General features: G+C 43.1%; 2 protein-coding genes across 20 annotated transcripts in view; both read right to left on the bottom strand.

Moving 5' to 3' along the window:
- BCLAF3 (BCLAF1 and THRAP3 family member 3) overlaps positions 1–21,045 on the bottom strand; it is an 81,400-nt gene extending 60,355 nt beyond the window's left edge. For 3 of the 17 annotated variants that reach the window (XR_009538384.1, XR_009538385.1, XM_060136880.1), the window contains exons 1-2: positions 6,826–7,292; positions 6,698–6,744 (exon numbers count right to left, since the gene is read on the bottom strand). Coding sequence is in view for 1 of the 17 variants with exons in the window: in XM_060136876.1 (XP_059992859.1) it covers positions 20,996–21,006 (11 nt within the window). In the remaining 16 variants the exon portion in view is untranslated. Of the gene's footprint in view, positions 1–6,697; positions 6,745–6,825; positions 7,294–8,536; positions 8,869–8,940; positions 9,182–9,370; positions 9,432–20,995 lie in introns of those variants that run through there. The other 14 variants (XR_009538382.1, XM_060136874.1, XM_060136878.1 and 11 more) reach the window with 11 other exon arrangements.
- A 188-nt stretch (positions 21,046–21,233) lies between these two features.
- MAP7D2 (MAP7 domain containing 2) overlaps positions 21,234–22,914 on the bottom strand; it is a 118,259-nt gene continuing 116,578 nt past the window's right edge. For all 3 annotated transcript variants that reach the window (XM_060136863.1, XM_060136865.1, XM_060136864.1), the window contains one exon: positions 21,234–22,757. Coding sequence is in view for 1 of the 3 variants with exons in the window: in XM_060136865.1 (XP_059992848.1) it covers positions 22,736–22,757 (22 nt within the window). In the remaining 2 variants the exon portion in view is untranslated. The remainder of the gene's footprint in view (positions 22,758–22,914) is intronic.

The following is a 22,914-nucleotide window of genomic DNA, read 5'->3' as shown; positions in this document are numbered from 1 at the left end:
GCAAAGGAAACCATAAACAAGACGAATAGACAACCCTCAGAATGGGTTGTCTCCTTGCAAATCAATCAACGGACAAAGGATTAATCTCCAAAATATATAAACAGCTCACACAGCTCAATATTAAAAAAACAAACAACCCAATCCAAAAATGGACAGAAGACCTAAATAGACATTTCTCCAAAGAAGACATACAGATGGCCAAGAAGCACATGAAAGGCTGCTCAACATCACTAATTACTAGAGAAATGCAAATCAAAACTACAATGAGGTATCACCTCACACCAGTTAGAATGGGCATCATCAGAAAATCTACAAACAACAAACGCTGGAGAGGGTGTGGAGAAAAGGGAACCCTCTTGCACTGTTGGTGGGAATGTAAATTGATACAGCCACTATGGAGAACAGTACGGAGGTTCCTTAAAGAAGTAGAAACAGAATTACTATATGACCCAGCAATCCCACTACTGGGCATATACCCAGAGAAAACCATAATTCAAAAAGACACATGCACCCCAATGTTCATTGCAGCAGTATTTATAATAGCCAGGTCATGGAAACAACCTAAATGCCCATCCACAGACGAATGGATAAAGAAGTTGTGGTACATATATACAATGGACTATTACTCAGCCATAAAAAGGAACGAAATTGGTTCATTTGTAGAGATGTGGATCCATCTAGAGACTGTCATACAGAGTGAAGTCAGAAAGAGAAAAACAAATATCGTATATTAACACATATATGTGGAATCTAGAAAATGGTATAGATGAACCGGTTTGCAGAGCAGAAATTGAGACACCAAAGTAGAGAAAAAAACGAATGGACACCAAGAGTGGAAAGTGGTAGAGGGTGGGGGTTGTGGTGGGATGAATTGGGAGATTGGGATTGACATGTATACACTGATGTGAATAAAATGGATGACTAACAAGAAAAAAAAATTCAAACTATTCACTCAAAAATGGGTGCATTTTTTTGCATATAAATTACACCTCAAAGCTGTAAAAACGTTACCTTTGGGGTGAGGTAAGTGCTGTAAGATTAGAGCAGATATTATGGAGATGGTTGCACAACTCTGCAAACATACCAAAAATCACTGAATTGTACATTTTAAACCTGTAAAATATATCTCAATAAAGCTTTTGTTTTAAAGTTAACTTTATTTGCATTTGCTTTTTTGGGTGCATCAGCTAGTAATGAACAGTAGTAGCTCAGGGGCTTAATGCATAAGACAGGAGAGTTAATTTAAATCCTAGAGTCTGAGCTAAGATGGTTTTTACATTTTTTTTTCTTTCTTTTTTTTTTTTTTTTTTTTTTTTTTTGCGGTATGTGGGCCTCTCACTGTTGTGGCCTCTCCCATTGCGGAGCACAGGCTCCAGACGTGCAGGCTCAGCGGCCATGGCTCACGGCCCAGCCGCTCCGAGGCATGTGGGATCCTCCCAGACCGGGGCACGAACCCGTGTCCCCTGCATCGGCAGGCGGACTCTCAACCACTGCGCCACCAGGGAAGCCCGGTTTTTACATTTTTTAAGTGTTGTTTAAAAAGAAGAATATGCAACAGAGACTGTATGTGGCCCACAAAGTCTAAAATATTTACTATCTGGTCCTTTACAAAAAAGATTGCTGATTCCTGATTTAAACTAACTTACTTGTGACTAGCAAAGTTAATCAAAGGATGCTTTAAGACAGAGAGGGCGAGAAAAAAAAAAAGAAAAGGCAGAAACACCAGCAGCGTTTGTGACTGGGGCGAAGGAGATGCCAATTACAAAAGAGAAATTCATTTATACTGCTCCTTTGGAGTGAACTGTGTAGGGGCAGTGAGTGAATTTGTGTGCCCTTGGACATGGAAAGATGAATGGACAGCAGGGGCATCCACTCCCAGGAGGATGCTGAAGGGGATGCTGGTGTCAAAAAAGGCCACCCCAACCAGGACTGCACTGGACACATACGCTCACCCAGCTGAAAGCAATTCTCCTCCTCCGTGACATCACTTCCCCCTCTCCATTAGGTCCCTCCCATCACCCTACTACCTCTCTCTCCATTTACAACCAAATTCCTCAAAGGGCTGACTGTTTACCACAGTCATTCTCTCCCATTCTTCTCCCCCCATTCTACTTGGCCCCTCACCAATCTAGCTTTCCACTCCACCAAACTGCTCCAGTCAAGATCACTAACGAAATCCATGTTACTAAATCCAATGGCTATTTTCCCTCCTTCTCCTGGATCTACCAGCAGCACTTGATGGTCAATCACACCTTCCTCCCAGAAACATTTTCTTCACTTGGATTCCAGAATACTACACTTTCCTGGTTTTCCTCCTACCCCTAACAATGCTTTCTGTCTCCTTTGCTGGTTTTTCCTCACCTCCCCCCTCAGCAGCCTGACCCCTAAATAGTGAACACAGTCTTCCTCTAAATAGTGACTTCAGTCTTTGACTTCTCATTGTCTACACTCTCTTCCCAGTCTGCACTTTCCTTCAGTCTCATGGCTTTAAATACTCTCTATATACTAACAACCCCCAAATTGACATCTCTAGCCCTCACCTATCCTCTGTGTTGCACTCTTCCACATCCAAAAGCCTATTGGATGCTGTAAACATGTCCAAGAGCAAACTCCTGACCTTCCTCCGAAATCTGCTCCTCCCAAGGTCTGTTCCACCTCAATAAATGGCAACTCTATCCTTAGAGTTTTCAACAAAGAGGAAACATAACTGTCCAATAAACATACAAAAAGATATTCAACACTACCTACTAGGAAGATAAAATTAAAACGAAGAGATACCATTTCATACTCATTAGATTTGCAAAAATTTTAGTCTGATGATCCCCATGTGTTTACAAGAAAGTGGAAAAAGAGAATTTCTCAACTGAGGAAAATTCCTCCCCCCAAAAAAACATGAAGCAGAAGAAAACTCTAACTGTATACTCTAAACAGAATTAAATATATCCAAAAGCATTTAGGAATATATATTTTAAAAAACGCACCTTGAATCAGAAATTTAAAAACTAAGAACAGAAACATACCAAAAAAACATAGTGATATGACAGAAAAAAAAATAATCAAACTAAGGGGAAAGAATGGGAGAAAAAGACTAAATTTTCTCAGAAGTGAAGAATAAATTACAAGGTGCCCAGGGGAAAATAAACTCAAAAGAAATGATGCAGCCACTTTGGAAAACAGTCTGGCAGTTCCTTAAAAAATTAAACATAGAGTTACCATATGACCCAGAAATTCAAATCCTAGGTATATACCCAAAAGAAATAAAAATATATGTCTGCATAAAAACTTGTACACAAATGCTCATAACAGCATTATTCACAAGAGCCAAAATGTAGAAACAACTCAAATGTTCATTGAGAGATGAATGAATAAACAAAATGTAGTATCCCTGTACAATGGAATATTATCTGGCCATAAAAAGGAATGAAGTACTGACACACAGTCAAACAGGGATGAACCTTGAAATCATTATGCTAAGGGAAAGAAGCTAGTTGCAAAAGACCACATATTGTATGATTGCTTTATATGAAACGTCCAGAATAGGCAAATCCATAGAGACAGAAAGTAGATTGGTGGTTGCCTAGGTGCGGTGGGGGGAGGGGGGCATTGGGGGGAGTGGGCACAGGGTTTCTTTTTGGTGGGATGAATATGTTCTAAAACTAGACTGTGATGATGGTTACACAACTCTGTGAATATACTAAAAAAACACTGAATTGTAGACTTTTAAATGGGTAAATTGTGTGGTATGTTAATTATATCTCAGTAAAGCTGTTACCAAAAAAAAGAAAAATCAACTGACAGAGATCCCATACTAAATGTGAGTTCAGCATTTACAAATGCAAAGAATTGCCCAGGAAAGCCCTTACAACAAAGACGCCACACTGGCAGCACAGTACGGGACCAAGTTAGAGCCCACAGAACAAGAGGGCGATCAGCAGTTCAGAGGAAGCCAGACCTCAGGAGAGCAGGGCATGACTTATTCTCCCAGCCACAGTGGCTGGATGCTGTCACAGTTCCTCAGTAGTGAGGAGCTGGAAGTGGATACAGAACCCCACTGTTGCCTACCATTAGTCTACTTTGATTTCATGGATGAAATGTATTTCTCTCACACACAGAACAGGCTAAATAAACAGGGGAGTAAGGGCATTTTAAAAGGTGTAAGTACAAAGGTTAACCATTAGAACAAAAATAAAAACCTTCCTCTTTTTAAAATAAAAGAGCAAAAACTACACCTCATAGCAAAAAGAAATAGCAAATATAACAAAATACACATGATCATAAAATATTACGATAGACCAAATATATCAGTCCTAACAATAAATGTGGTGGGCTTATTAACTCATCTACTAAAATAAACAGGTACAATTTGGCTCACAAAACAAGGAGTTGTATAAAAAACATATCTAAAACAAAGTGATTGTGAAAAGTTAAAAATAAAAGGATGGCCAAATAATACAAGGCAAATGGAAACAGAGAGCAGGGGTGGCAAACCTAGAATCAGGCAAAAGCACAATTCAAGCCCCAAAGCATTCATCATGCCAAAGAAAGACACTTTTTAATGCTAAAAGCCACAATCCTCGATGAAGAGAGAACAAATAAAAATACACATATTTACATGAATATAACAGTGCAACCACCTTTATGAAGCAAAAACTACAACAGATGCAAGGAGACACAGATAGAAACACTAATAATAGGAGACTTTCATATACCACTTTCAGTGGTATATTAGACAGATTAGGTAAGCCAAAAATGAGATAGAAGATCTAAACAGCATAATCAACAGGGTAAATCTTAAGGATATTTATCAAACTCTACACTCTGATACTAGAGAATACTCTTCTGAAGTGCCCACACCACATCACCAAAAATAATCATGTATTAGGTCACAAAGAAAACATCAGTAACCTCCACATAATAGAACTATTACAAGCAATACTCTCTGATCATAATGCAATAAAACTAGAATCTACTAATAAAAACAAAAAAGAGAAATTCCACCTAGAAATTTTAAAACCTCTTATTAAACAACTCCTGGGTACTCTAAGGTAAATTTTTAAAGAAATAATGACAATAAAAGCACTACATATCAGATTCTATGGGATGCATTTAAAGCAGTGATCAAAGGAAAATTCATTGCACTAAACATATTTATCAATAAAAATGAAAGAATAAAAGTAAATAAATTTATTTCCAAGGTAAAAAAAAAGAAACTAAAAAATAACAAAGCACAAGGAAGGAAACAATAAAAACAAAAGTAGAGGAAGAGAATAGAAAACTAGATCTAAGTAATAATTCAAAATTCTGTAGTTTTTGGAAAAATTAAAATGGATAAACCACTAAATAACTTATATAACTTGCCTAGGAAAAAAGAGAGAAAGCACAAGTACACAAAATAAGAAAGAGCAAAGGGGAAATAACTACTGAAATAGAAGAAAAATTTTGAATCGTAAGAGATTATATCCAATAAATTTAAAAGCCCAGATGTAAGGGATAATTTGTTAGAAAAATAGAGATTACTAAAACTGACTGCATTAAAAAGCTTAAACGGACCAACTTCCATAAAAGAAACAGAGAAAGTTATTAAGGAAATATCCCATAAAAAAGCATCAGGCCCAGATCGTTTCACAGGGGAATTCTACCAAACCTTCAAACATCAGATTGCCTCAATGCTCTATAAATTATTCCAGAGCTGGTATATCACTAGAAGGATCAAGCCTACAGAAACATCAACCTTTCAAGGAGATGAACCAGCCAAGAAGACTGAGAAAGAACATCCTCTGAGGAAGGAGGGAACCCCAGAGCATAGAAGGATGTTTCAAGAAAGGAGACTTTTGGGCTTCCCTGGTGGCGCAGTGGTTGAGAGTCCGCCTGCCGATGCAGGGGACATGGGTTCGTGCCCCGGTCCGGGAAGATCCCACATGCCGCGGAGCGGCTGGGCCCCTGAGCCATGGCCGCTGAGCCTGCGCGTCCGGAGCCTGTGCTCCACAACGGGAGAAGCCACAGCAGTGAGAGGCCCGCGTACCGCAAAAAAAAAAAAAAAAAAAAAATAGAAGACTTTTATGGCAACAGCTGCATAGAGACCCAATAAAAGAAATGAAAAGTGTTAATACATGGCTTGAGGACTAAGTGGAAGGTAAGGAAACTGAGAAAGCCAATTAATACCAACGCCTTCTAACAAGTTTGTCTGGCATGGGAGGAGAGAAACTGGGTTGCAGCTGGGTGACAGGGGTCTAGGGAAGAGGTTTTGAAATGGGAGCAACTTGAGCAGGTTTAATGTTGTTACGGAGAGACTATGTGCATGGCATTGGGGACATAATGTAGAATGACAGTCATAGTAGGAATGAGTCTAGGTCCAATTAGTTCAATGTTTCCTTTGATTCCTAATATCAACTCCAAATAATGTAGTCAACCTCTCCCGATATTCCACATTTACATATTACCTTCTTCAAAGGTCCAGACTGAATTTTTATCAGCGGTCACATTTTATGTTAATTTGGCAAACATTGCTGAGTGCCAGTGACTGCTAGAGGCAAGCCACACAAAGTTGGAAGAGTCCTAGTTTCTTCACTAGAGCAGCTCAGTCTTCACTAGCTAAGAAGGATCACATGAGTATCAGTACTTCCTAGTTCACTAAGTGTTTTGCAAACACTATCTCAAGCCTTTAATCCTCAGAAGCCTTTGAGGAAGCTGGAATTACCTCCATTTCACAGGTGAAGAGACCAATCCTCATAAAAGTTAACCAACCTGCCCCAAGAGAAAGACGTAAAATCAGCATCCAGGTTCTCAGACTCCAATACTAACACTTCCCCACCTTGCAACTCCTACCTTCATAAAGATGACTCTGAAGAGACTGCCTGGTCATTTGCGTAGATGCTCGGTCAGCAGAATTGGACTTTAGCACACTTGAGAATAGTTGACATCCTGCAACACATCTAAAATTGCCATCTAAATTTGGAAAGCAGCTTTTATGCTCCCTAGCTGCCTGGATATTCTGTAGCCTGTAGGGCACAAAGACTATGTTTTATTTATCATGATCCCAAGGATTGTGTTTTATTTAGCTTTTTATCTGTCCCCCTCAGCTTTATATATAGTGCCTTTAAATATTTTCTCCTTCAACATGTGTGGATTCATTCATTCACCTAATTTCATAACTCTGATATCATTTTCAATATAACCTAGGGCAGCATTATAATACTTCAAATTTAAGGGGTGAGTGGGGGCAAAGGGTATCACAGAACAGCTTTTTTTGTGTGTGTGGTACGCGGGACTCTCACTGTTGTGGCCTCTCCCGTTGCGGAGCACAGGCTCCGGACGCGCAGGCTCAGCGGCCGTGGCTCACAGGCCCAGCCGCTCCGCGGCACGTGGGATCTTCCCGGACCGGGGCACGAACCCGTGTCCCCTGCATCGGCAGGCGGACTCTCAACCACTGCGCCACCAGGGAAGCCCAGAACAGCTTTCTGAATTCAGAAATTTACATTAAAAAATCAAGATGCTTATGTGCTCTGAAATTTTTACAAGATGGCAATAATTAGCAATGAGACAAAGTATGTTTAAATATACTCTCCATAAATGTCTCATTTGACCCTTAAAATCACCCTGTAAGAAAGGTAAGGCAAAGGCACTATAATCTCTAATTCAGAGTTGAGGAAATAGTCCCTTAGAAAAGGTAAGTGACATGTTCAAGGTAATCAGATATACTGGAATTCAAGGAAGCCCTGACTTCAAATCTGTTCACTTTATAATGCCTTTGCCCCACTTAGATAACCCTTCTTTACTAAACTGGTAAAGGTGAAATAGAAGATGAGAAACCAAATTGCCATCAACAAATAAGAAGGAAAAAAAAAAGAGGTGATAGCCAGAGAAGGATACCTGTACTTGGTTGGAGAAGAATATAAGTGGCCCCAAAGTGTTCTTATAGAAATCCTTTAAATGTTGCCTTTTGCTAGGGTGGGGAAAAGGACACTCACAGATTGTTGGTGGGAGTGCAAAATAGCACATCCTTTCCAGAGGGAAATTCACATTAAAAAACCCAACAATTCTATCATCTAGGAATGTACACTAAGGAAGTAATCACGGACGTGCAGGTTTTACAATTCACCAACAATGTGTTTAAGTAGTGAAAAACTGAGAATAAAAAAACCGACTAAATAAATTACTGCAGCCAAATAATGGCATGCTACGTAGCCAGGAAAAGAAAAACAGTTACCAGAAAGAATCCACTTTAGAAAAATTCATGCATTCGTCTCTGCATGGAAAAAGACTGGAGGGGCATCCTCAGTGTACCTATATTCACAATGGATACTTGAATGGTTAAAGAGTGCACCTTCTTCACCGTGGTTTTGCATATTTTAGAAATTTTGTATATAAATATGACTAAATGTTTCTAATCAGACATTTTAAAGGCTTCTGGGGAGGGTGTGCAAGGGCAGGGCTTTCAAATGAACATTTTAGCAGCCATTTTAAAAAATACCACATGAAAAAATAAAGCATTCTATACCGTTATCATTAAAACTCCATTGAAAAATAAAGCACTCACCATGAATCCACATCAAAACCTTTTCTTTTCAAATTCCAGTCTTTCATTCGTACCAGTTCGCATACAGAAAAACGTTAAAAAGGTTGCCTGGCCAGAAGTATGAGAAACTTTCTTGATTTCTACCTGTAGTTTTTACTTTATTCCAGAAAAGAAAAGCAGTCACCTAAGAGGCAGCTCGAAAAGCACCTCGGCAGGAAAATATTTGGGAGGATAAGTTTCTCTCACGTTTCTTTCCCTCCCGACCTACCGACAGGACAATCCTGACAGTGGCCGGCCCAGTTTCCTAATACACCCTAAAGAAGCACAGGAGATGCGCCAATTTTCAGTATACGTTTCTAAAAAGACAAGTTTTACTTTACAATGCAGGATAAAGAGCAGCCTTCACTACTCATTCTGGACGTTACCGGAGAAGATGCCGCTGCGCGGCAGGAGAACCTCCGGAGAAGGACAAAGCGGGGGCTCCTCGGCTCGGGTCCCGCAGGCGATGCGTCCAGAGCCGCCTCTGGGAAAAGGGCACCGTCCCTGGACACCGCCCCGCCCTCCCCCCGGCTCCATGACAGACACTCCAAATCGCCGGGGACAGAAGCCTGCGGACAATGGGCGAGGATCGGGAGCCTCGGCAGCAGGTGCCCGGGTCGCCACGTCTAAAATAAGGCACCGGTCCGGTGGCCAGAGGCAGGGGCAGGGGAGCAGTCCCCCGAGATCCCGAGCTGGGCCTCCGCATCCTCCCCGCCGCCCCACCCGCCACCCAAGAACCGCCCCTCCCATGCGACGGACACGCCCTCCCCGCAGGCCGGGACCTCCTCGCGCCGCCCGCCCCCCAGGGCCGCTCACCCGACCGAGAAGTTCCCGCAGCCGCCGCCGCCGCCGCCGCCGCCGCCGCCGCCGAACCCTCAGGCCTCGCCCCTCACACGGCCGCCGCCTCACACAGGAGCCGCACCACAGCTCCCGCAGCTGGGCCGCGGGACCCGGAACCACTTCCTTCCGGAACCGCCTCGCCCCGCCCCCGTCCTAGCCACGCCCACTGCCCGCTGCCCAGCGCGGAGCCCGCTTTCCCACCGACCTCTGCTCTCAACTCTTTCCCAGCGAGGGTTGCCCCGCCCCTCCCGGGCCTCCCGCTCCGGCCAAGAGCGCCTGCGCCCTCTGCCGGCCGTTCCCACCTCTGCCTCTCTGTCCAGGGCGCATGCGCCATCTGCCGCCCGCCCGCCGGGAAGGAAAGAACGCACTGGGCGTACTGGTCCATGGATCCTCGGGGTTAAGGGTCAGAGATCGGAGTTCCCCCCTCAGTCAGAGGCAGGAGCTTGGTGCCGTGGGCCTTCCAGCGTTGTGCAGATGAGCGGAGCAGATAAGCCACAGCCTTCCAGCCCCTGGCTTGTCCCTCAAAGCCCTTCCAGAGCCAGCCTATCTGAACCAGCAAGGCTGTGGCCTCTCTCCTGCCTACTCAATCTCTAACTATTCCCCATGGCCTCAAATCAAGCTTGTACCCAGAAAACAAAACCTCCCCTCTGTACCTCCCAAATAGGTTAATGGTACCAACATCCCTCCACCGTGCAATTCAAAATACTCATTTTTACCTGCTCTTTTTTTTTTTTTGGTACGCGGGCCTCTCACTGCTGTGGCCTCTCCTGCTGTGGAGCACAGGCTCCGGACGTGCAGGCTCAGCGGCCATGGCTCACGGGCCCAGCCGCTCCGCGGCATGTGGGATCTTCCCGGACCGGGGCACGAACCCGCGTCCCCTGCATTGGCAGGCGGACTTTCAACCACTGCGCCACCAGGGAAGCCCTTACCTGCTCTTTTGATTTCTCTCCTCCCACACTCCATCCATCACCCCAAAGGTAGCATATCCTCACTCTTGGAGCTTTCTCACTTGACACTTTGATGTTCTTTTTACCCCTTGCAAGATTTCTCTTTCAGGGTCCACCCCATCTGGTGGACCTTCTACCCTCCCTTGTCACTGTCGTCTACTGACTGCATTAGTTTTCCTCTCCCTCTGAATTACTGCCATCATCCTGATGAAACCAACACCCATGACTAAGCCATGTTTCCTTAACTTCCTCGGTCCAAATGACTTTACCTCTACTTAATCCACACATTCCCAGGTACCCATTCTATAAAATCTAGACATCCATCACTTTATACTGCTTCATGGCTAAAACCTTAAGTTTACCAACCCCATTTATTTGGACTCAATCCTCATCCTCGTAGTCCTATCTCTCCCTTAGTCCCAATATACTTGTTCTTCAAAAACCACAGAGCTCTCACATCCCCTGAACCTTCTACCTGACTGAAGCCCATGGCCTTTGACTTCAACCACTCTTGTAGGCAGAGCCCCTTGAATTGCCCTTTGATACGTCCCAACATCAAACCACCACCTTGACACATTCCAGTTATCTGCATTTTCCATACCCACGTCTATGTTTCCAAGCACTACTTGGGAGGAAAAAGCCACACAACTATAATAGAATGATACCACTACAAATTTATGGAGACTCACTGCAGTGGACAGCCTTGGTGCCTCTTAGGAATCCTTTTATGTGACCACTCTCATTTCCAGTAATTGCTGTTACTAACCCTTACCACTCTCTTTAAGCCCCATACCAGTGATCATTTCCCTCTCTTCATACATGATTTTTGCTTCCTGTTTTGCAGAGAGAAATTCCCCAGCATAGTATATGAGGCCTTTGATTATCTGGTTCATACTTACCTCTCTAACTTCTCTCCTCTTTGCGCTCAATGCCCTGGCTATACTGAAATGTTTGCTGTTTAAGATGAATACTCCATTGCACACATTATCCCTTCTGTCTGGTTAAAAGGTGTGGGACCTTTTAATCTGCTTCAGTTCAGGAAGGTTTTCTTCCATTCTACTTTCAAGAATTGTTTTTGCTCCATTTGTTCTGGTCTCTCTTTTAGGAAGAGCAATTATTTGTGGTAAACATCTGTTTTATCGTTTTCATCTGTTTACCGTTTTTCAGCATTCTGGTAGACCTCCAATCTGCTTTCAATGTTACCGATAAGATTTCCAAAAGCATTATTTCTGCCTCTGTTTTTACTCAATTTCTATTATTGATAATTTTGTTTCCTTCCGTCATTTCCTTCTCTCCCCCCCCACCCCATCCTTCTCTTTCAACTCATCCTATTGACTTTCCATCTCACCGTTTCATTTCCTTATGAATTTCTGTTCTGGTTTTATAGAAAGCCTACCTTCTTGCAAAAGGATGGTAAACCGGTCATAAAATTCCTCTTTTGGATTCCGTAGTCATTCATTTTCATAAGTATGCTCTTCTTTCTCTTCCACGATTAGGTTTTATATTTCACAAATATATATATATATACACATACATACACACACACATATAATGAAGTATACAAAATATATATATATATATCAATACATTCTCTTGATTCATCTTTGAACAAGGTGATTTTTGTTCAGACTTATTACTGGTTAATAATAAGCACAAGGAGATGGCCCTCGCCCTACATGCTGCTTCTGTGGACAGAGAGGTTAAGTAGTTTGCATAAGGTTTCATAGCTCTTGATTATGTATATGAATAGCACACACACATACAGAGGCAGAACAAGCCTAAGAGAAATGAAATATTATCTGCCTTTCCATTTATTTTTCCTTTGATTTTCATGCAAAGCCAAACCTGCTCTAGAATGCCAAGTATGCTTAATACAAGGGCTCTATATTAGTAAGAATAAATTACGCTATGATAACAAACCCCAAATCTCAGTGGCTTATAGCAACGAATGCTTATTTTTCACTTATATTTCAAGTCCATCATGGGTCAGCTTTGGTTCTTCTGTCTGGGACCCAGGGTGAAGAAATTGATGCTATCTGAGACATTACTGGTGTCATACCAGAAGAAAAGGAGCAACAGTGGGACCATACATTGGATCTTAAAGCTTCTGCTTTAAAGCTGAATCAGAAATTCTGGGGGTGGGGCCCAGCATAGTTTCAACAAGCCCTCCAGGAGATTCTGAAGCATGCTCAAGTTTGAGAACCACTTCTCTATGGCTTGTATTTCCTGTAAACCGGAAGATGGACATAGAGACTTGATAAAATTGAGTAGTTTTTAAACTACTAATTCTTAAACCAGAAAAAAAAAGTCATATTAAAAGAGCAAGAGAGAGAGAGAATGAATATCATGCTCTGATACAGACTTAGATCAAGTGCCTATTGTCATTTTTTGGAGGGACACTGTTTTCTGGGGAAACCTGCCAGCTGCCCTGATATGTATCTCCAGCCATCCTTCTGTATAGCCTTCTTTTTTAAATGCTGATGTGAGAATAAGATAATTAGGAAGAAGTAGGACGAATAGCTTTCTCATCCCTTGACAATGCTGTTGGCCCAGATTTTTCTCATAGTTTTTGTCTAGATGGTTTGTATTGTGTTGGTCATGGCTTCAGCATCTACATTAGTGTTTATGAGTCAGGACTGACAGACCAGGTGAATTTTCTCTTTCCTTAAGTATCTGACTTTGGCTATGTTGCTTAATACTGTCAGTGAAATTTGATGTATAATGCTTAGCTGGCCCTGATCCCTCCTCTTTTTCTTCCATCCCATGATACAGGCACTTTTTTGTGGTCACTGTCCTTTCCTTACCTTTACTTTTTAAAGGGCTTTGTCAACAGTGGAGCACAGACAGAAATGATTTATATTATTTGGAAGAAAATGTTTTTAGACAGGCTTATGCTGCAGATTCCTTTTTGCTCATTCTAGTCACTGCCTTTATGTCTGTTTTCCTACTGAGACGGAGGACAAATTCCTAAGCAAGATTTGGTAGCTGCTACCAGCCCTCTGGTTCCATAAATTATTTCTGATGAACTCTTTCGTAATGCAATATGTGAAGCAGCTTGGCCCTGGTTCTGAAAGCAATACAATATTTGTGGTTTTAAAACAAGGTGTCACAAGTTAGCAATTATTTTGAAAAAAACTTTTTTTGATTGATGTGAACTACCTACATTGATGCAAGGCAAAAAAGGAATGGTGAGGTTAGGTTTAAAACTTAATCTTGCTGCAAAATAAGATTAATTGTTTAAAAGTTCATTACTCACCTTATTTAAATCTTTAGTGTTCCCCCGGAAGCTCTTGCCCAGATCCTTGATGGATTCAGTTCACATATCTTTTCTACCATAAGCAGGTCTGGTTTTGTGTCCCGGCACAACCCAGACACCAGTTCAAAAGTCACTGAGCTCTCAAACCTTTCATCTGCCTGATAAATTTGCTTTGTTTAACTCCATATTTGTTAGGTACTCCACAACTTCTTCTTAAATGTTCACACCAATTGTCACTCTCCCTTAGACTGGTAGGGAAAGAGAACATAATGGACCCCTGTGGTAGATTTCATAATAATGCAGTCAAAATATTTACTGCTCCTCTCTTCCCAGGCCCTCTACTTGAAAATTGAAAATGACAAATGTGGATCCCACTATATTTCCATTGGACAGCTCTGGTCTCAGCCAGTCATGGCATAGCAGAGACAACTAACTAGCCACCAAAATATTGGGTTGGCCAAAAAGTTTCTTCTGCTTTTTCCATAAGAGCTTATGGAAAAACCCAAACGAACTTTTTGGCCAACCCAGTACTGGTGCTCTCCCTTACACAGAATAGTACTATCCCTGGTAAGAAACAAAGCAGCCAGGGACTATACTTCCCAGCATCCCTTGCATCTAAGTGGGGCCACGTGACTAGTTCTTATCAATGAAATGTGAGTGGAAATGATACGTGTCCCTTAGAGGCCAAGGTGGTTGGAAAGCAGTGTGTCTTCTCCATTCTCTTTCCCTATTCTGTCAGCTTAATGCAGAAAAACATGACAAAATTGGAAGATGAGGGAGCTACAGGATGGAAGGGGCCTAGTCCCTGAATTACCACTCAAAAGAGAGTTGTAATAAAGGATATCTGGGGCTTCCCTGATGGCGCAGTGGTTGTCCCCTGCCGATGCAGGGGACACGGGTACGTGCCCCGGTCCGGGAAGATCCCACATGCCGCGGAGCGGCTGGGCCCATGAGCCATGGCCGATGAGCCTGTGCGTCCAGAGCCTGTGCTCCGCAACGGGAGAGGCCACAACAGTGAGAGACCCACGTACCGCAAAAAAAAAAAAAAAAAATTAAAAATAAATAAATAAAATAAATAAAGGATATCTGTTTTGGACTTCCCAGGAGGGAGAAAAAAGTTCTATTGTATTTGGGACATTGTGCATCTTGCGGGGAGGGTGGGGTTGTTATAGAAGCCAGCATTACCTTCACTAATACACGCGGTCATCTCCTTCCCTTCGGCCAGTGATTAGCTTAGGGGTCGATGTAAGACCTAGTACTGGCCAAAGGGAAGCAGAAATCTTCTGGGAGCTTCCGGGAAAGAGTTTCCTCCCTGACAGAAGGAGGAAGCAGTAGAAAGGGCAGCCTGCCACTAACTTTTTCACAACTTTGACACAGTGGCATTGAGGATGGGATGCTGGTGCCATAGCAGCCTTCCTAAGAGGCAAGAAACTCAAAAAAGTGCTGCCCCAGAATCCTGATGTCATTTAGCTGTCTTTGGAGCTTCTTACATATTACGTGTGATTCCTAAATAACCTTAATATTGAAGCTACTTTGCGTCGTGTATAGTGGAATGATCAAAACTAGTACACTTATTCTCAATTTTAAAAAATTCATTCAGCAAAGATTTATGGTGGGGCTCGTCTGTGGCAGGTGCCATTCTAGGTGCTGAGGGTCCAATGCAGAGACAAAAACCAGGATCCTTGAGACTGTCATCTCATGATAGAATGTGGGTCTGGCAGAAGGATATGTAGATCAGAGGCCATGGATTTGAATCCAAAACTTTTCTCAGTAACAACTGTGTTTACTCACTCACAAATATTTACTGAATACCTGTGTTAGGTAGTAGGAATATGGCAGCCCTGCTATCAGGAGGCTTACAGTGAGGGAGATAGACAAGACATTACTCCAAGAATCACACAAATAAATGTCTCATCGCAAACTGTAATAATATGAAAATGTATAACAGCAAAACTGACCTCATCACCCATCACAACTGCAAATAAGAACTTGTTAAATTATTTGTCTACTGTCTCTCTTCCCTGCTAGACTATGGGCTCCAGGAAGGTGGGGACAATATCTGGTCTTGTTCTCTGCTCTATCCTCATCCTTAGCAAACTGCTTGGCACAGAGTAGGGAGTAGGTATTCACACATACGTGCTTAATAAGTGAGCATTTATGACATGGCTTTCCTCCTGGGTGAGGAAAAAAAAACTATCCTACCAACTGTCCATGTTCCCAGATGGAGGGTGCAGGTATTCTGCTGGAACTGAGCAACAGACAGACCAAATCCCCTCAGCAGAAGATGCCCAGGGATTTGCAAAATCAGCAACAACTGCTGGCGAGGGAAGCTGGTTGAGCTCAATTGGGAAACCTGCAAATATAACTAGGAGATGTGTCGACTGGCAAGAGCCTCTAGGGGATAAGCCTGTGTGATTTCCCAGGCAGGAACTTGGAAGTATGGTGGGCCAGGGCAAGCACAGGCTCCAAAGGAAACCTTGGGTTTGGAGCCCAGCTGTGTACTTCCTGGCTGTACATGACGGGACTTCACCTGTCTTGGCCCTCATGGTAAAGTGAACATGGCAACAGCAGTGCTTATCTCAGAAAGCCCTTCTGAAGGCTAAGGGAGAGAATGCGTGGAAAGCTCTTAGCACACTGCCTAGCTGGCTCGGGTCCGGTTCTCCAGGAACAGGCTCTGAGACCAGTTGCACACAGGAAGGGCATGGGGAGTGCTGGGGGAGGGGGGCAGGGGAGTGAAGGAAGCAGCAGCCAGAACTTGGGCTGCAATATGTTCTCAACAAAGGCCTCGGGTGAACCCACAGGGAGCTCTGAAGCTGGGACAACACACAGCAACACACACATATACAACCCTTCTGAGGCAAGGGTCTTCATATACCTGAGCAATCCAGTCAGGATCCAGCCTATCCATTGGCTGTCCAAGTGAGGGGATTTAACCTTGGTGAGGCAGCCTCCTGCAGTCAAGGGCAATTCTTAGAAAGGAACTCCACCAACAAACCTCAGCAAACTGTACCTCCAGCATCCGGAAGGAGACATCCCGAAAGACAAATACCTCAGTCCTAAAAGGGAGGGCCGTGTAGGTGGCACACCATGACATCCGTGACACTAGCATTTAATATGAACCTTTAAAGCCATTAGAGCAGCTGCTTAAACTTTCCCAAAGCTTGCTGAGGACTTAAGGCATCCTCACTGTCAAAGTACAACTTCGCAAAGGTTAAAAGCATACTTGCGACGTAAATGTACAGTGAGCAGGTGGCAAAAATGTGTTGTTGAGGTTCAGAGCGAGCCTCCCCCAAATGTGCCACATTCGCATGAGGATTATTTTCAGCTAAAGGTCACTGAGACCCTGCGGATTCAAGAGAAACTACTGCCCTCCTTTGACTACCTAGAAGAATTTAAATTGTTGCTGTTTTCTCTTGACCAGAAAAGAGTTATTAGCAGAAATAAATTTTATCTAAGTACCTCCATCTATATGGCAGGACAAACATCTAATTATTGATACCAAACAGCTGCTCTTCTTATCATTCTTTGGGCGACGCTCCTGTCCTGGGAAGCCCCCAGCCGCTATCCCACTCCTCAGCTCGGATGGCACAGGGACCTCAGTTTACCTTTCTGTCTTCGAACCTTTCATAAATGTGGGGTCTCTGACCCTCTCATGTATGTGGAGTTCCCATATAGATGAAATTAAAGTTGACTTTCTCCTGTTAGTCTGTCTCACGTCGATTTAATTCTTAGATCAGCCAGAAGAAGCTGTTAAGGGTAGAGGTAAATTTTCTTCCTCCCCGACTGTGTTTAACTCATTAACGAGCAGGATGACAAAGCCGGATCAAGGGAGGATACAGAACCGATTGTGACACACACTTGGATGTAAGTATACACACAGCAACACACACATATACTTAGTGGAGCAAAGAATGCTGGAGAAGACTGCAAAGTTAGATACAAAATTGCTTAGTGCTCTACAGGGACAAACAGGAATAACCTGTGGAGGTAGCTTTTCTATAGGACAAAAGTCATCTGCAACTTTCTGTCTACAGGTGAATAACTCTGGAGACTGGGTTCTAGGTCACAGCACACAGGCAGTCATAGGAAGTCACATCCCCTGAGACTCAGTGGCCCCTTGGGCTGCTTTGTTGAGACCATGCTGTCACAGGGCTTTGTAAGGGCACACTGTTATCTTTCGGCCTTATTTCCACGTTCTGGATAATTTCTTACCATTGGTGAACACTGAACACCTCATACCAGCCATCGGAGCTGTCACCATACAGGGGTGGCCCCTGAGAAGCTTCCAGAAGGCCAGTTCCACTGAGCAAATGGGAGTCGCTTCTTTCCTCCCAGTGATGCCAGCAAGATTCAGTTTGTTCTAAAACAACCATGAAGACCCACTGCGGGGGCTGCATTCAACCCCACAAGCTCTTCGAACATCTACTGTGCAGGACCTAGTGCCTTCCTAGCTATCACCTCTGTAGTGACAACTTTCTGATTGTCTCAAAGATAAGCCTGCACGCGCTACTAGGAAAATGCGGTTCAAAGACAAGTACAACCAACAGAGAGCTGTGGGCTCTGATTCGAAAACAAAGTTCCTTTAAGCAAAAGTTTAATTCCTTGGGACTCTATTCCTTACATTTTGCATTTCGTGAGATGGGGAAAGCTTGCCTTAATGCTTTCTTGGAAGTCCAGAAGGCTGGCTGCTTTAGACCTTGCCCCTAGCACTCAACCATCCCTCAGGGCCAACGAGAAGAATGAAACTTGGCATCTCCTAACTACTGCACAGAAACTTCTCACTTACTTACCACGGAGCTGAAGGCGCTCACCACTCCATGTCTCTCATCGGCCTAAAAGGCCCACGTTGGGCATCTGATAGAAAGCCCATGTTTGGCATCTGATCCAGTATTTATGCACACAGAATGTGAAACAACACAAAACAGCCGGCATGGACTGAGTTAGATAAACACCACCCTAATCTGGCCTGTTGGAGACTAGGGGGAAAAGGGGAGCAACTGGTTTAGGGGATACTATTTTCAAATCCCATGGTCTTGCTTCCAGGTATGATGGGAACTTGAACCAACAGTAAAGCCAAGCTCTGCTGCTGTGAGTAGACACATGGATAATAACCCTTGCAAAAGCGAGCTCAGATGAAAAGGTTCTAGAATTAGATAGTGGTGATGGTTGCATGACTGTGAAGAAATCAAAGACAGAGTTGTATACTTTAAAAGGAAGGAATTTTTATGGTATGTGAATGATATCTCAATAGTTTTTTTTAAATAAAAAGAATCAGAACTACAATTCTCCATGGGGCTTCTGGCCCTTCTCCACTATAAGCACCTGCTCTAGCAAAACACTTCTGCTCTCAGGGGCAGGAGAGCCTGTCAGCTCCCCTGGGGGCACCAAAGCTGTGGCCCCAGGGTCAACCCCAGCTCTGCCAAGTTCCAGCTGTGTGTCCTTGGGAAAGTAACCCTTTCCTACCTACCTCACATCCTGGACAAGTCTTAGGACCACCTCGCGTACATCAGGATCTCAGGACGTGCTGACTGTTAAGGTTCATTCCTGCAGGAGAAGCTTAAACCATGGCGAGTAGAGGCCACTGCTTCCCACCTCCTGAGATCACAGCATATCCCGAGGAGGGGGAGGCATCAGTTGGAGGTCTTTGCAGGCTCGTGTCTAAATTTCCCCGACTTAAACCCTGAACCATAATTGGCACCCACACCTTGGACCCCGCTCCTGACTTTATCATTTCCTCACTAACTTCTGGGTCCTTATCCCCAGCCCATCAGAGACACTGAACTTGGCTGACCCTCAGGAGACACTAAACCACGTGCTCTCTCTCTCCAGGAACAAATGATCAACCCACCCCGGTCCCATCATGCACTAAATTCTCACCTCTCTTGGATGTGTCCCTGATCTCTATTTCTATTCCAAATTCTATTTCTCTATCAGACTACACTGTTTTAGGGAGTTCCCTCGTGGCCTAGTGGTTAGGATTCCGTGCTTTCACTGCCATGGCCTGGGTTCAATCCCTGGTCGGGGAACTGAGATCCCACAAGCTGCAGGGCAAGGCCAAAAAAAAAAACACTATACTGTTTTAATTATGGAAGTTTTACCATACATTTGACTGTTTGTTGGGGGAAGCCTCCCTTTTAAAAAAACTCACTCTAGAAGTTTCTTAGCTTTGTATTCATTTTCTTACATGAACTGTACAATTACATCTTTTTTTTTTTTTTTTGGTCACGCAGCACAGCTTGTGGGATCTTAGTTCCCTGACCAGGGATCAAACTTGGGCCCTCAGCAGTGAAAGCACTGAGTCTAACCACTGGACTGCCAGGGAATTCCCTGTACAGTTATATTTTCAAGTTGCAAAACAGAAATCCCATGGAGTGGAACTTCATTTAATTTACACAAATGTGAGGGTGGGTCACCTACTCTTCTTCGGGTGTGTAGGTTTTCCCATTCAGGGGGCATGGCATGTCTTTCCATTTACATTTATTCTAATGTCCCCTGGTCAAGTTTTAGACGAAGCTTGTTCTTTCTAGGAATTTTATGAGTTTTTTAGGATCTATTTTTCTGTTTACTTTTAATGTGTAAGAAAACTATTGATTTTCCTTCACTTAGTGGTTAGCGCCCCTGTGGAACTATTCTGAGTTCCCCAGTTGTTTCTCATGGATTCCCCACAAAAAGACTATCTGTAAAGTTTTCTCTTTTCTAATGTTCCTAAGAGCTCTCGCTCCATTTTCTTATATAATTGTGCTTCCTGAGTGATGCTCAAGAGTGGGGATGGGTATAACAACTCTAGAAACAAGCTAGTTCTTTACACTTGCTTTCCAAATGAAAAAAAATTACAAAAGCATTTGACTAATAGGAAACCTGTATATATTAAGAAAAATTTAGAATGTTCACAAAGTAGAAATTGCTCTTAGGAGTGACTAGACGTCACTACGACCCTCTGGCCAGAGCTCATGATGACAGAAGCTACTTATAATGCTGCTGTCAAAGGCCAGCACATGGAAAAAATGAGGATGTCCACTCGTGTGCCCTCACCAGAGGCTTTGTCATCAGAGCTGGGGAGAGCTGCGTTAACTGGGCCCTCGGCTTTGGAGGTGGCAGCCTAGCAGTTACCACAAGGATCCGACATCCCCATTCCAGTCCTGGCCCTCCTGTCTCCTGGTCTTGGCTGGTATTGTCTCCCAGTCAGTAGACAAGCCATGATTTAGATACAAAAAAAAAGCTGGTGTGGGTTTCAGCTTACTGGAAAACAGGGGTCACCATTCCCATTATAATTTTGTTGAAATGCCAGATTGTTCTATGGAATGTTTTTGGAGATTACACTAAGGTTAACTGCATCTTAGCTAGCTAGCAATCCCTCGCATCAGTGGTATGAAAGTACAGCAACTTTACTATACTTACAAGTTCATCATGTCCTGGGACAGCTCATCACTGAAGCTTATTTCCACAGTTGGTTTCACTTGGAACTGGCAATAGAGGAATTTTAATGAGTTAGACAGGGAAAGGACACCCACACAGGATTTTTCATTTTTTTTTTCCAAATAGGTTTTCAAAAATCTGGTATCTGGTTTGGTTTCAGCACATTTTTTTTTATCGAGCCTACAGAAGCAAACAAAGCACTAGCACACCATCAGACTCTTCAATGAAAATGTATTTCACGGTAACACAAGGTACACATCGTGCAAATGAGGCATCACCAGGATCACAATGGTGCTGTGAGGTACAACAGATTGCAAGAAAACAGACGTTTAGCAAAACAGGGCTATAAGAAAGATGGCAAGGCGTTTTTTGGAAAGTCAGACCATGCTATCATTTTCTATGTGCTTGTCATAAAAGGGATTTTCCCCCGATATTCATCAAGATCTATGGCACTGTATTATTGGAGGCATGTATTTTATTTAGTATATACACATACACAAACGTACACAGTTTCCATACCTAATACAGTCTTACACTGTAGCTGGTTTTAAGAGCACATAACAAGATTACTTTGGAGACTTTTTTGTATCTCCTGGTTGCAAACCTCAGTCAGAATTATGGATCTTTCCAAACTCTTTATTGTACAAGACAAAAAAAAAGGTTTCAAAGAAGAAAAGGTTATTTTAATCTGAAAGTCACATTTCACCACAAGAAATGAAGAAAACACATTATTATATGGCACAAAACGTGTAAAGTATACATTCTACCGTCATTTGTCCCCCGCCCAGATGTTTTTATGTTCAAGCCTGTTAAAGTGACATATTAGGTCCAGTTCAGGGGCCCCTGTCTCAGAGCACTATGCTTTTCATTTGTACCTGGTTTTATTAGAGTTGAGTAAACAAACAAACAAAAGCCCCAAGACCCAAGAGAAAAACAACAGCTACAACATGAAAAGCAACCACCTGGGCAGGAGGTGCACGATTCATTCAGTCCAGAAGCCACTTGAGGGTCTGGAGTGACTACAGCTTGGAGGATTTCAGGTACAACATGAAAAGGTCCTTGGAGATTCAGATGCCCAAGTCTGGAGGAATATGCCTAATGGAGCAGATGGCCTTCCACGCTGTTCAATGGCTCCCTTACTCAGCCAGACTCACTCCACTAGCTGCCCAAGGAGCAATGGGGGGCAACACATTTTGCAGGTAGCTAAGTTTAATAATAAAACACGGCTTCTTGATAGTAACTTCCAACAAAGAAACCCCAGAGATGGGGGAAATGTTCCAGAATTTCTTCTCCTTCTAAACACGGACAGGGAGATATGCAACCCAAGTTTTCAGTATATGTTTAAGTAGAGTCTGGGTAAATGTCTAGAATATTTACAAGGAAAGACATCTAAATGTTTATATGCTCCAAGTCTGGGGATAAGAATGGTTCTAAGGTGACTTTCCAAGCCGAAATCACACGGGTTATTCAGAGGATCACTATGCTAATAAGAGTACAGGAAATGCTTTATCAGCAGCTGAAGCTCATAAATAGAAATGTAACATGGAACTCTGCTAAAGCCCGACAAGGCCAACGTCTCAAGGATCTACTGAGAGTGGCCAGCGTTTGACATACTAAGTAGGAATACAGTTACATTTTGATTTAATAGTTTGGAATCCAGCGGTTAAGGACGACAGAAGCTTCTTCAGAGGGCCGGCAGCTCAGATTTGACTACCAGCAGCTTCATGGGTTCTCCAAACGCCACCTGTGGCAATTCAAAACCAAAATCAGGTGAAACCAATGGAGAGACAGTATTTTGCAAGTTGTAGCATCTATTCTCTCTCACTGAAATGATCGCAGTGTGGGACTTTCTACCTTCTTGGTAATTGCATTTTCCTTGGCTTATAGAGTCTCTCAACGGA

This window comes from Lagenorhynchus albirostris, chromosome X (assembly GCF_949774975.1).
Source record: "Lagenorhynchus albirostris chromosome X, mLagAlb1.1, whole genome shotgun sequence".
Lineage (NCBI taxonomy): Eukaryota > Metazoa > Chordata > Mammalia > Artiodactyla > Delphinidae > Lagenorhynchus > Lagenorhynchus albirostris.
The sequence above is the reverse complement of the archived record's forward strand: the minus strand, read 5'-3'. Positions and strand labels throughout refer to the sequence as shown.